This window comes from Anabrus simplex, chromosome 3 (genome assembly GCF_040414725.1).
Source record: "Anabrus simplex isolate iqAnaSimp1 chromosome 3, ASM4041472v1, whole genome shotgun sequence".
Lineage (NCBI taxonomy): Eukaryota > Metazoa > Arthropoda > Insecta > Orthoptera > Tettigoniidae > Anabrus > Anabrus simplex.
Window position 1 is genome coordinate 180,338,331 of NC_090267.1, and position 15,345 is coordinate 180,353,675.

Consider the following 15,345-nt stretch of genomic DNA (forward strand, 5'->3'; position numbering starts at 1 on the left):
GAAGTGCCAATTGTTTCATATCGTTATAAATGCTCATATCGCATTTGTGTATATTTTCAACCAGTGCAAGTTTCCAGTGTTCTGTGTTCCATGAACATAAGACAGTTTAAGTGAGAACTAAGAACTTTTTAAGTTCCAAGTAGCCTATGGCTTACCATGTGTACATTACATTTCAAGGTAAGGTTTTGCAACCCAGTGATGTGTTTCCAGGCAATCGCCTTTAGGTATATAATTTTTTATTATGATGATAGTTATCAGATTCCCCTTGATTTGATTTTCAACAAGAACTGATGATGACTCCAAGGGAGACGAAACATGTCTTCTTATAAATAATATATTTTACAATGTGTTGAATGGTCGAACATCCCTCAAACTCTATCTTATTACGTACATTTAGTACATGTTGAAGAGATGTTAAGTACAGAACGAAAATGGCCAACCGGACACCAGTAGAATCCGAACCCACAACCTCCCGATTTTGTGCTGGTTGCTCTACCAATTGAGCTATGGTGGCCTAGGCCATCGTTGTTCTGTTGGAAAGGATCTAAGCTACAGGTCTGGCACTACTGCCATCACACTGTAGTGTGCATTTAAGTCGCCCGTTGAGGGTCAAGTCAATGAATATTGAATTTTCACGACTGCATTGTAATTGAAACAGACTTTCAACCTATTAGGTCGTGTTATGTACATTTAGTACGTGTTGAAGAGATGTTAAGTACAGAACAAAAGTGACCAACCAGACACCAGTGGGATCCAAACCCACAGCCTCCCGATTTTCTGCCGGTTGCTCTACCAGTTGAGCTGTGGTGGCCTAGGCCATCATTGTTCTGTTGGAAAGGTTTCGATTACAATGCGGTGGTGAAAATTCAATATTCATTGACATGGCCCTCAACGGGCGACTTAAATGCACTCTACAGTGTGATGGCAGTAGTGCCAGACCTGTAGCTTAGATCCTTTCCAACAGAACAATGATGGCCTAGGCCACCGTAGCTCAATTGGTAGAGCAACCGGCGCAAAATTGGGAGGTTGTGGGTTCAGATCCCACTGGTATCCGTTTGGCCATTTTTGTTCTGCACATAACATCTCGACACGTACTAAATGTACGTAACATGACCTAATAGGTTGAAACTCGGTTTCGATTACAGTGCGGTCGTGAAAATTCAATATTCATATTACCGTATCATTTCTAGTAACAAGTTTATACACTATGTGATCAGAAGTATCCGGACACCCCAAAAAACATACGTTTTTCATCTTAGGTGCATTGTGCTGCCAACTACTGCCAGGTACTCCATAGCAGCGACCTCAATAGTCATTCGACATCGTGAGAGAGCAGAATGGGGTGCTCCGCGGAACTCACGGACTTCAAACGTGGTCAGGTGATCAGGTGTCACTTGTGTCAGAAGTCTGTACACGAGATTTCCACACTCCTAACATACCTAGGTCCACTGTTTCTGATGTGATATTGAAGTGGAAACGTGAAGGGACACGTACAGCACGAAAGCGTATAGGCCGACCTCGTCCGTTGACTGACAGAGACCGCCGACAATTAAAGAGGGTTGTCAAGTGTAATAGGCAGGCATCTATCCGGACCATCACGCAGGAATTCCAAACTGCATCAGGATCCACTCCAAGTACTATGACAGTTTGGCGGGAGGTGAGAAAACTTGAATTTCATGGTCGAGCGGCTGCCCATAAGTCACACATCACGCAGGTCAATGCGAAACGACGTCTCACTTGGTGTAAGGAGTGTAAACATTGGACGATTGAACAGTGGAAAAACATTGTGTGGAGTGACGAATCACGGTACACAATGTGGCGATCCGATGGCAGGGTGTGGGTATGGCAAATGCCCGGTGAACGTCATCTGCCAGCGTGTGTAGTGCCAGCAGTAAAATTCGGAGGGGGTGGTGTTATGGTGTGGTTTTACTTTTCATGGAGGGAGCTTTCACTCCTTGTTGTTTTGCATGGCACTATCACAGCACAGGCCTACAATGATGTTTTAAGCACCTTCTTGCTTCCCACTGTTGAAGAGCACTTCAGGGATGGCGATTGCATCTTTCAACACGATCGAGCATCTGTTTATAATGCACGGCCTGTGGCAGAGTGGTTACACTACAATAACATCCCTGTAATAGACTGGCCTGCACAGAGTTCCAACCTGAATCCTATAGAACACCTTTGGGATGGTTTGGAACGCCCACTTCGTGCCAGGCCTCGCCGACCGACATCGCTACCTCTCCTCAGTGCAGCGCTCCATGAGGAATGGGCTGCCATTCCCCAAGCAACCTTGCAGCACCTGATTGAACCTATGCCTTCAAGAGTGTAAGCTGTCATCAAGGCTAAGGGTGGGCCAACACCATAATGAATTTCAGCATTACCGATGGAGGGTGCCACGAACTTGTATATCATGTTCAGCTAGGTGTCCAGATACTTTTGATCACATAGTGTATCACATCATATGGGCCTACCCTACACAAATAAAATTTTAATGTAATGTGACATCTAGCCAATTTACATGGTTCAATCAGGTTCTGAAGAGATCATGTAGTTCAGCACAGTTTGCAGACAAGGAGCTGGTTCATGGTCTGCTCTTGACTGCATTCGCATAGTGTGGAGTCGCAGGTGACTCCCCACTTTCTCGTGTTGGTCTTTGATCTGCCAATTCCAGAGCGCAGCCTATTCCATGATACCTTCCATGCCACCTTCCATGTTGACTAACCTTCCTCGTGAGGCTTTCAGAAGGTACAATCCATTCTGTAGCTGTATCTAGAACGCTTTGAATGTACTTTAAATCTTGAAGGTTGTTCATTGACCTTTTCTGTTGAATGAAGATAGCTTTTTCTTGACTTAAGCCTTTGGATTCTTATTCTTCTTTTTTTCCTACAGTTTTTCCCACACCTGTGGGGTCGCGGGTGCAAACTGCATCGCACATGTGGATTTGGCTCTGTTTTACGGCCGAATGCCCTTCCTGACACCAACCCTATATGGAGGGATGTAATCACTATTGCGTGTTTCTGGGGTGATTGGTAGTGTGGTATGTTGTCTGAATGTGAAGAGGAGAGGGGTGAGACAGACACAAACACCCAGTCCCAGAGGCAGAAGAATTAATCAGAAGCGATTAAAAAACCCGACACAGCCGGGAATCGAACCCAGGACCCTCTGAACCGAAGGCCAGTACGCTGTCCCTTCAGCCAACGAATCGGATGACTTAAGCCTATGGATTGCTGGTTGATATTCAAATAGGGTATGGGTCCTCAAGTTCAATGTCTTACATTTCTCTGGTCTATTTGCAAACTCACAATGTATATCTGGAGGTGGGATACCTGCTTAGGCAGTACACATTTTCAAGTGGTGTAGACCTCAGACAACCTGTAATGAGTCTGCAAGTCTCATTTATGGCAACATCCACTTGATTAGCCTGGCTGGATCTGTACCAGTTGGGACAGGTGATTCTGGTATTCTGCAGAAGAATAGCAAAGGGCTCCCCCTGGTTATACCCAATAGTTTTTTAAGAATATTGTTCCTTGCTGATACCTTCCTTTTGGTGTTTGAGCGGTGTTTTCTGTAGGTGATATTTGGAAGTAAAGCATTGTTCTAGTAGTGTATCTTATTAGGTCACCTACAGTTTTCTTAATGCATGCCTGTTTTTAAGGTTGAAGGTGCAGACTTGTGTTTTTTATGGATTCAGCAGGTTCTCCTGGTAATAAACACATAGATCTTGCAGAATATGAAAGAGAGCTTCTTTTGTATTCAGGAGATAGGGGGTTTGAACCCCACTGCTGATAGCCCTGAAAATGGTTTTCCGTGATTTCCCATTTTCACACCATGCAAATGCTGTGGCTGTACCTTAAATAACCCTTAACCCTCCCTTTCTTCTGAACACTCCTGCCTCTCCAACTCCATTTAAGAATCTCCTTGCAGAGGGATAAGAGACAGCACAAACATATTGACAGCATATTTATAAAAATGAACTAAACCAAACACAAAATAAATATAATACAAGTACAATACAGTGTCCACGTGCAATGTTCAGCATTTTCAAACCTGAAATTATCTCAGATAGTCACTTTTTTGTCTGTACCAGTGCACTGTGTGCAACTTCCCAAAGCAATCAATTACTACTGATCTGCATTTAGGGTAGTCGCCCAGGTGGCAGATTCCCTATCTGTTGTTTTCCTACCCTTTTCTTAAATGATCGCAAAGAAATTGGAAAATTATTGAAGATCTCCCTTGGTAAGTTATTCCAATCCCTAACTCCCCTTCCTATAAAAGGATATTTGCACCAATTTGTCCTCTTGAATTCCAACTTTATCTTCATATTGTGATCATTCCTAATTTTAAAGACACCACTCAAATTTTTTCGTCTTCTGATGTCATCCCACGCCATCTCTCCACTGACAGCTCGGAACATACCACTTATTGCAGGTTATAAATTTCATTTTCTTTGTCCGTATTGAAGATCTACTTGTGATACAAATTCTTACAATTTTGTTAATTACCACCTATTCAATACAAAAAAAACGTAATATAAACTTACATATTTATGTTGATATGGTACATGTTTCTCTCCTTTTTTTGTGAGCTTCATCAGCCAATTATTATTTACTTAAGGTTATATAAGATCATGAAACAATTCTTTTGGATTAAGATTATGCCTATAAACCTGATTGACAAATCTTATAATATTTTACAAGTCATATAACAATAAAATTATGTCTTTAAGTTAAAACATATTTGTCTAAAATCTATCTAAGTCTAACATTTTATTGACGAAACTCATCTGGTGAACATCCTTTAAAATTATTTAAAAAATAAAAAAACATTTGAGATCTGGCTAATTGTATTGATTCAATGTTGCTTAACTTGTATGATTGTCATTAAAACTTCTATATTGACAATTTTCTGCAGTTGATAATTGTCTATGTTATGGACATTTAACTTGTTCTCGTTGTTGCTGGAGTAACATTTATACAAATGTATTGGCATTAATTTAATATTGTCAATACGAGAATATTGTTCATGAACAAACTTGTTGATGAAACACTTTCTATTGTGATATAGAATTTACACTGTTCTCGTATGTTCCAAAATGGGCTTGTTGGTATATTTTCTTTTTTGCTGCGTAATTGTCTAGTGTTACTCCTACCCTCTTGAGAACTACTTGAACTTCAAGTAGACAAGTAGAACCGGGCGAGTTGGCCGTGCGCGTAGAGGCGCGCGGCTGTGAGCTTGCATCCGGGAGATAGTAGGTTCGAATCCCACTATCGGCAGCCCTGAAGATGGTTTTCCGTGGTTTCCCATTTTTACACCAGGCAAATGCTGGGGCTGTACCTTAATTAAGGCCACGGCCGCTTCCTTCCAACTCCTAGGCCTTTCCTATCCCATCGTCGCCATAAGACCTATCTGTGTCGGTGCGACGTAAAGCCCATAGCAAAAAAAAAGACAAGTAGACATAAACAATTATCAACTGCAGAAAATTGTCAATATAGTTAACGAAGTTTTAACGACAATCATACAAGTTAAGCAACATTGAATCAATAAAATTAGCCAGATCTCAAAAGTTTTTTTATTTTTTAAAAAATTTTAAAGGATGTTCACAAGATGAGTTTCGTCAATAAAATTTTAGACTTAGATAGATTTTTGACAAATATGTTTTAACCTAAAGACATAGTTTTATTGTTATATGACCTGTAAAATATTATAAGATTTGTCAATCAGGTTTATAGGCATAATCTTAATCCAAAAGAATTGTTTTATGATCTTATATAACCTTAAGTAAATAATAATTGGCTGATGATGCTCACGAAAAAGGAGCGAAACATGTACCATATCAACATCTTAATAAATATGTAAGTTTATATTACGTTTTTATTGTATTGAATAGGTGGTAATTAACAAAATTATAAGAATTTGTATCACATACCACTTAATCGAGTAGCTCGTCTCCTTCCTCCCAAGTCTTCCCAGCCCAAACTTTGCAACATTTTTGTAACGTTACTCTTTTGTCAGAAGTCACCCAGAACAAATCGAGCTGCTTTTCTTTGGATTTTTTCCAGTTCTTGAATCAAGTAAGCCTGGTGATGGTCCCATACACTGGAACTATACTCTACTTGGGGTCTTACCACATCCTTACTGTAACCCCTAAATACCCTCATAACCATGTGCAGAGATCTGTACCCTTTATTAACAATCATATTTATGTGGTTACCCCAATGAAGGTCTTTTCTTATATAAACATCTAGGTACTTACAATGATCCCCAAAAGGAACTTTCATCCCATCATGCAGTAATTAAAACTGTGAGGACTTTTCCTATGTGCAAACCTCACAACCTGGATTTTAACCCCGTGTTTCATCATACCATTGTCCACCGTCCATCTCACAACACTATCGAGGTCACCCTGCAGCCACTCACAATCTTGTAACTTGATTATTACTCTGTACAGAATAACATCTGCAAACAGCCTTATCTCTGATTCCACTTCCTTACACATATCATTGATATATATAAGAAAACATAATAAAGGTCCAATAATACTGCCTTGAGGAATTCTCCTCTTAATTATTACAGGGTCAGATAAATCTTTGCCTACTCTAATTCTCTGAGTTCTGTTTTCTAGAAATATAGCCACCCATTCAGTCACTCCTTTTTCTAGTCCCATGGCACTCATTTTTGTCAATAGCCTTCCATGATCTACCCTATCAAATGCCTTAGATAGGTCAATCGCAATGCAGTCCATTTGGCCTCCTGAATCCAGGATATCTGCTATATCTTGCTGAAATCCTACAAGCTGAGCTTCAGTGGAATAACCTTTCCTAAACCCAAACTGCATTCTGTCAAACCAGTTATTAATTTTGCAAACATGTCTAATATAATCATAAAGAATGCTCTCCCAAAGCTTACATGCAATGCATGTCAAACTGGCCTGTAATTTTCAGCTTTATGTCTATCATCCTTTTCTTTATACACAGGGGCTACTATAGCAACTCTCCATTCATTTGGTATAGCTCCTTCAATCAAACAATAATCAAATAAGTATTTCAGATATGGTACTATATCCCAACCCATTGTTTTTAGTATATCCCCAGAAATCTTATCAATTCCAGCTGCTTTTCTAGTTTTCAACTTTTGTATCTTACTGTAAATGCCATTGTTATCATAGGTAAATTTGAATACTACTTTAGTATTACTCACCTCCTCTATTTGGACATTATCCTTGTAACCAACAATCTTTACATACTGCTGACTGAATACTGTTGCCTTTTGAAGATCCTCTCATACACCCTCCCCTTGTTCATTAATGATTCCTGGAATGTCCTTCTTTGAACCTGTTTCTGCCTTAAAGTACCTATACATACCCTTCCATTTTTCACTAAAATTTGTATGACCCCCAATTATGCTTGCCATCATGTTATCCTTAGCTGACTTCTTTGCTAGATTCAATTTCCTAGTAAGTTCCTTCAATTTCTCCTTACTTCCATAACCATTTCTAAACTCTATTTTGTTCCAACCTGTACCTCCTTCTTAGTCTCATTGCTTCTCTGCTATAATATAGTGGATCTTTACCATTCCTTACCACCTTTAAAGGTACAAACCTATTTTCACATTCCTCAACAATTGCTTTAAACCCAACCCAGAGTCTGTTTACATTTTTATTTATCATTTTCCAGTGATCATAGTTACTTTTTTTAAACTCCCTCATGCCTGTTTTATCAGCCATATGGTACTGCCTAATAGTCCTGATTTTAATACCTTCCTTTCTTTCACATTTACAGTGAAAACTCGGAATGCGAGTAACTTGGTCTACGAGTGTTTTGCAAGACAAGCAAACATGTTAAATAAATTGTAACTTTATAAGCGAGTGAGGTTCCACAATACGAGCGTCGCATGTGCCTACGTTTTCCCCTCCCCTGTTCCTTTGCTGATTGGATGAATGAGGTCTTTGGTCCTGTAGTGAAGAAATACCTTTCAGAAAATAATCTGCCACTGAAAGTCTTGCTGGTTATGGACAATGCTCCTGCTCATCCTTCAGGCATTGAGGCCTTTAGGATGACTTACTGGAGGAATTCAAGTTCGTTAAGGTTAAGATGCTTCCTCCGAACACTACTCCAGCCTATGGATCAACAAGTTATTTCGAACTTCAAGAAACTATACATCAAAGCATTATTTTAGCGATGCTTCGAAGTGACCGAAGGGACAAACCCTACCCTCCAAGAGTATGGGAGAAATCATTTCCCCATCGTGAACTGGCTGAAGATAATCGATAAAGCCTGGGATGGAGTCACTTCCGCTTGGGGAAAGCTGTTGCCGGACTGTGTTCTTGGACGTGACTTTGAGGGAATTGTTGGTGACAATGAGCCACCAATTGTCGATAAAATTGTGTCCTCAGGGAAGACTATGGGACTGGAGGTAAATGACGTGGACATTCAAGAGCTGGTGGAACAACATAGCCAGAAACTGAACACCAACGAACTGATGGACCTGCATCGCTATCAACAGGAGTTTATGGAGATCTCGCCCGGGGAAGAGGAGGAGGAAAAGTCAATAAGATCTCTCACTTCTACTGAGATTCGGGAGAAGTGTAAAATGTGGGAAACGGTGCAAAATTTTGTAGAATAACACCACCCGAATAAGGCTGTAGCAGTGCGAGCGATGAATCAGTTCAATGACAATGCAATGTCACATTTTCGTGAAATCCTCAAAAAGAGGCAAAAACAACCGTCATTGGACACGTTCCTCGTTAATATTGCACGAAAAGAAGAGAAATCCAGTGAGCCAACAGAGAGCAGTGATTCCGTTAGTGAAATTGGTGCTACACAGTAACTCTTCTCATGTCATCTCTGGTCTCCCTCACACCAACAATGATTCTATTGTAAGGAAAAGTGCACTTTAATTGGTTTTACGTAATATTTTGTTTTAGAAGTGGTATGCAAATAAATATTTTTTTGTGTTGTGGACGAATCATCCACGTTTCAATTGATTCTTATGGGAATACTTGCTTTGATACACGAGCGCTTTGGATTACAAGCATGTTGCCGGAACGAATTATGCTCGCAATCCAAGGTTCCACTGTATTTTTAACTACGACAAAAACAGCTTTGTGATCACTAATACCATCTATTACTTCGGTTTCTGTACAGAGCTCATCTGGTTTTATCAGCACCACATCCAAAATATTCTTCCCTCTAGTTGGTTCCATCACTTTCTGAATCAGGTGCCCTTCCCATATTAACTTATTTGCCATTTGTTGGTCATGCTTCCTGTCGTTCGCATTACCTTCCCAATTGACATTTGGTAAATTGAGATCACCTGATACTATCACATTCCTTTACATATCATTTCCAACATACAGGGTGGCGCACAAAATGTCATACACTGGAAATTGTTTATAGAAAATGTAGTATACAACATATTGAATACAAAATGGCGTAACAACATTCACTGACATGTGCATGGTTAGTCCGTGTGCAGGACATGTTCAATATGTCCACCTTCTTGGTGTACAACAGCTTCGAGACGAACCCGCATGTTCGTGAGTACTCTACGACACAAGTCCTCACTCAATCCTCGGAAGAAAGTCACAATGGCCGTTTGCAATTGCTGTACATTTTCTGGTTTATGGCGGTAGATTGTCTCCTTCAAATATCCCCATAGGAAGAAGTCGCAGGGATTGAGATCGGGGCTATGCGGTGGCCAGATTGAACCGCTCTGAAAACGCTCGGGGATATCGATGGGACATCACACGGGGCCCGAAATGGTCATTCAGGAAGTCCAGAACAACATTTGCTGTGTGCGGACGAGCTCCATCTTGCATGAACCATTTTGTCTCTATTGGTAGTCGTGATGCAAAGAGTTCTGGAAGTAAATTGTTTGTCAGCATGTCCAAGTTACGCGCACTATTGACTCTGTCATTGAGAAATATTGGCCCAATAATTCCATGACTGGAAATTGCAGCCCACACACACACACTTTCACACCACGACTTTCAACCTCGTGCACAATAGCAGGCCATTCTTTCGCCCAAAACCGGACATTCTGTTTGTTCACTGCACCATTGAGATAGACGTGTTGCCTCATCACTGAACCATGTGTTGTACAATACGGGATCACCTTCTGCAATAGCCCACGCAGCAAACTGTACTCGCCGTTGCTTGTCAAGCGCTGTTAGTTTATGACCTGTTGTCATTTTGTATCGAAACATGTCAAAGTCAGACTGCAGTATTCTCTGAATTGACCGACGAGAGATGCCCAGCTGAACACATGCAGTTCTGGTGGATTTAGAGGGCCTCCGAGCCACAGCCGCTCTCACAACAGCAACATTCTCCGATGTTCGGACTGGCTTGGAAGTGGGGCCGTTTTCTCTCCAGTATGTTGCCTTCTGTTTCAAATTGCCTGGCCAGTCTGTATACCGTCTGCCGGCAAGGAACCCACCGAGTAGGGAAATGAACACGAAACCTTTCCTGGGTCCAAGCTATGCTCTTTGTTTCTGCATAAAACAACACTGTCTTCACCTGTTCATGCGTCAATCTCCTTTTGTGCGCCATACTGTATAACTGGCAGCCGGTACGCACACGCGACATGTGGTGCTGTCTGTCGGATCACGCATGAAATAAGGTTTCTGTTCACGAAAGGATATGGTTGTGAGTCCAGGTTTACACATTTTATAAAACATTTCTGATGTATGACATTTCGTGCACCACCCTGTAGCTGATTATCTTATCAAATAATTCTGAATCAGCGTCAACGCTACCCTTTCCTGGTCTGTACACTCCAAAGACATCAAGTTACCTATTATCTTTAGAGATGAGCCTTACACCCAGAATTTCATGGAAAAAGTCAAGTTCACTCAACCTTGCAGTGATTTATAATATGTCGTACGTGAATGGGCTTTTGAAGTCCAAGTCAGTGTCACGGTATTTCCTCCAGCCATCAGTAAAGGTACCAGCACTGCCATTTAGCATAATTTTCTCATTATCAGGATTTTCATCACTCAACTCCCCGACACAATCTTCGTTCCACAACATCTTCCTCACCGCTTTATTGAAAATCACTCTCGCTATCCCTGAAATCAATGTCACTTTCACCTAAAAGTCTGCCTATTTCTTTCTCTTGCTGCTCGAACGACGCCATGTTGCTGAGCAACGTCTGTTTACAAACTCACATGGTCTTCAAAGAATGTGCAGAAGGCCTGATTTCAAAGAAATTATAGCTATACATGGCTTCAAATTGTCAAAGGATGGCAGTAGCTTACTTTACCTGTAATTCATGCATGCGTAACCCGACAAAAGAGTTATATAGGGGAAAAAATCATGTCAGGCATTGCTGATACTAAACACAACAGCATGAAGAGAGTAAATCTACTCCCCAAGGTGGTACGTGACCAAGTGAAATGTAGAGTGTGGAACTACGTAGTGGATCCTGTGAACATGATCTGTTCTTAACGACAGTACTTGAAGTAAAACCATTTTTATTGCCAATGTCACATTTTCTCTTTATGTAGCTTAATTTTAGAAGTATATGTTGAGATTTTTTTTTTTTCAAAAGTTTGGTTCTGAGCTTGAGTTCTGAGTTTGAGTCTGTAGCATAAGGTTTGTATTACCATTAGTGGGTGTCTATTTTTAACCTTTGAATAGAAAGCAAAGACAAGATTTTCAATCCTGAACGTGCCTTATCGTGTGAGTTCAACTTTTTTTTAGTGATGCATAGTTTTTAAGGTTATCATTGTAACTGAGGATGATCTTAGTAAGAGACCGAAACTGGTCCTACTGTAAAAATGAGATAGAATAAAATTCTACATGAATTTTAAAAGTGCTGATTAGGTGACAGAAGTGTCCTAATTTAAAATTAAAGCTACTGAAACAAGTTCAACTTCTCAAGCTCATTTCTTAATTTTATATCAAATTGGTTTTCCCATTTATCTCCTTTCTTTCAGGTTAATTTAATAGAACTATTTGAATTGACTTCATTATTTTGGTGGTTTTGTAGGGAATACCTAGGTTTAAGCAATTCATTCCCACAGAGAGTAGCTAAACAGAAGTTTTGTTGCATCTTAAAATTAACAGGTGGTTGATAAGTGAATGTCAACAACTATTACTGCCACCTCCTCCTCCAACCCCCCCCCACACACACACACACACACACACTCTCTCCCCTTCTTCTCCTTGCAAAAGCACTTCTTAATCCTTCAGTGAAACAATGTCAACTTATGACTTACAATTAAATCCTTGAACTGATAGAGAACATGTGTCAATCAAACTAAGGATAACCTGAGGAAATGTGGGTACCTAAGCCCAGGAAAAAAACACTATCAGTTCGGAGAGGTCCAGTAAAGCATCTGAGTTATTGTCCCTGTTCTCCTGCATCTTGCAGTGAAGAGGAGTCGATGAAGGCACATGACAACACCATAGTTGTTGCCTGTTTCTGAAAGACAGGGTAGATAAAAACTACATGTAATTGATTATATAGTTTTGTATGTAAATATCAGTGTAAATGAGTACAGTGAAATCTCAATACAGCGATACTGCATGGACAGAATTAAAATATATTCTTCTGGAGGGAGTTATTATTATTATTAAAAGGGTTTTAGAATAATGAGTTTTCATGTCAAGTTATGAACGCAATAACATTCTGAATATTGAATTATGCTCTGCCACACAATACCATTTAATTTCCACTAATATGAGGTTTGCGACAAGAAAAACAGCAAAAAAAGTGAAAAAAGAGACAATTCTTACCTGTGTCCAGTAGAGTACATTCATATTGACCACATAGTTTTAATTTCTCACACATAATTGTTGTTCACAGTATGCAGCACTCTACAGCTGTAACCCACTGCAGTTAAAGAAATCTGAAATGACAGTCTGTTTCACATTCCTCTTCACAGACAAACACACAAAGATCTAACTGCATCGAGATTCACTGCTACAGTTACAACAGTCTTGGAATGTACGAAAATGTGTCAAAACAAGATAACGAAGGGGCTATTTTAGTTTTAAGCAGCTCTCCGATAGCTACAGTACTGCTGTTTAAATCCTTCTGATATGCAAACTACCTAGATCTTCCTGGAATTCCGTAGCTGCTGAGTTCCCAGAGTTACTCAACAAACTCATTCCTCAGGTAAGTACACAGCTATAAACTCTTGCATTCTATGCTTACACAGTAGAAAAGTTAAATCTTTGTTTGGCTGTAATAGGTGTTCCAGGTTATGTGCTTGGATTATTGTAGTACCTGGTGGAAAGCACATCGCTGGGGTCTGAAAAGGCAATCGTAATGGAGAGATTTATTGTTAATAAGAGTATTGATAAATCGAAAATAATTTTACATTGAACCAATGGAATTAACGCTGGGACTGGAATATTTCATCATTACAGAGGGGTTTATCATTGTATGGAGATTTCACTGTACATCCTTGATTTAGCCAGTAGTTTGTGTCAGTTTTTTTTCTTTCATTATAATAGTCTCTTTATTTCTCAGTTATGATAGTTAAACATTGTTTCTTTTCTGTATGATATTTTTTATTAATTATTATTATAAGCTTGTTTGCCATTGATTTCTTTTCATGTATCACTTACACAAATAATTAAATACTTGCAATTTATTCCAAAGATTTAGTTCTGAGACAGGAAGAAATTGATGAATGTAGATGGTAGTATTTTCTGGGCCTACAAGCCCAGAAAATAATGTGTTCTATATTAATTGAGATGAGGATCATGAATACCTAAGCTGTTACATTTAGTCATTGCAGTTAAGTTGTTCATAATTGTAAAAGGAATTGGCATAAATTTATAAAGTCACTGGATAGTATTGGAATTCATCCTGTTGTTAACAGATCATGTATGCAGTTTAACAGGCATAACTGATATTGTTGTATTGCTGTTGCCTTATTTAATATACCTATTATATATTTTGTAACATATTGATTCTGTTTTAGGAGCAGAGTGAACTACTAAAACAAAGAGAGAGAGAGCTTGAAGAAATGAAGGAAGAAGACTCTACCATGGCTAGTAAGAAGTCGAGTGAGATAAAGCTGCTTGAAGAAGAGCTAAATAGGTTTGTGTCATATTTGTTTGAATTTTGAAAGAGTGACATGGATTGCTTGTAACTAACATACAGTTTTGGCATACATACCTAGTATATGACCATGATGACCACATTATCTAGGTCCTAAATGAAACTACAATAATATTATATACAGTTTAGAGTTCAGAGGTAATATTTCCATGTTTTAATTTTCTTCACTGCATTCTATCTTCACATGGAATTTCAAGCTCTGTTTTGATGCATTTTGATGTAATGCTATGGCATATTAATTATTATAATAAAAATGTTTTTATGTCCCGCTAACTACTTTTACAATTTGTAGAAAAGCCAAGATGCTAGAATTTTTAACTGCATAAGTTCTTGTACATGTTGGTAACTCTACTGACACAAAACAGGCTTATTTGAGCACATTCAAGTACCACTGGACTGAGCTATGCCCAGACAGCCGTAGGAGTATCCAAACCCTTTGGCGTTACAGTAGAAGTCCACCAGGGTTCAGTTTGAGGTTGGAGGTCAGGTTTGTTTTTGATGACCAGCATGACATTATTATCATCATAGAGAACCCATTCAATGAGTTGATGCTGGTCTGCCTTAACAGAGTTCATCACAAGAATAAACAAAAGTAATGATAGGGTTGAGCCCTGTGGATGCCTGCTGTACTGTAATGTCAAAGGCATCAGATTAATTCTGTAAGCACAATAACATAGTCTAGTAAAACTTACAAAGTGTAGAATGTTGCAGCAACATTAAGTAATCTCTGCTCTATTCTGGGGTGAAAAAATAATTTGGAAATTCTTTTTAAAATAATGTTTCAAATTATTCTGTTGTTTTTCTTTTAATGTGGAAATAATTGTAAGCAGAAATAAGTCCAAAATAAAGTGAAAGATATGTTCAAAATGTTAAAAATCCCATAGATAACAAAAATGAACTACCAATAAGACTGACACTTAAATAACAATGAATTAAAAGTGATATAATGCACAAGTTATGAAGCTGCAAGAAGAATCAGTACTAAATAACAGTACTTGAAAATGTAATGCATGCATCTTCAAGTAAAGTCAACATGTACATTATAACTTTTGATAAGCCTTTATCTTTTGAAAGAGAATACCTAGGTGGATGAACTTCATGCTGTAATGTATTCGTACATTTAAAATAAGGAGATAGGAATACTAACTAAATTGTAGTGATGGGGAAGAGAAGAAAAATGGCTGTACACATTCAGTCACCACTGATATAAAACTGAAATATTCATTCTGGCAGAAGTATTTTAGAGTGTGCTGATTTCCAGAAGCTATAATG

At 39.1% G+C, this 15,345-nt stretch overlaps 1 protein-coding gene across 2 annotated transcripts in view; it reads left to right on the forward strand.

Annotated features, from left to right (window-relative positions):
* Window positions 1-15,345, forward strand: part of LOC136867146 (centriole and centriolar satellite protein ofd1) — a 96,271-nt gene that overhangs the window by 29,413 nt on the left and 51,513 nt on the right. Inside the window, exon 4 of one of the 2 annotated variants that reach the window (XM_067144257.2) lies at window positions 13,934-14,052. In XM_067144257.2, coding sequence (XP_067000358.2) covers window positions 13,934-14,052 — 119 coding nt within the window. The remainder of the gene's footprint in view (window positions 1-13,933; window positions 14,053-15,345) is intronic. The other variant, XM_067144258.2, reaches the window with a different exon arrangement.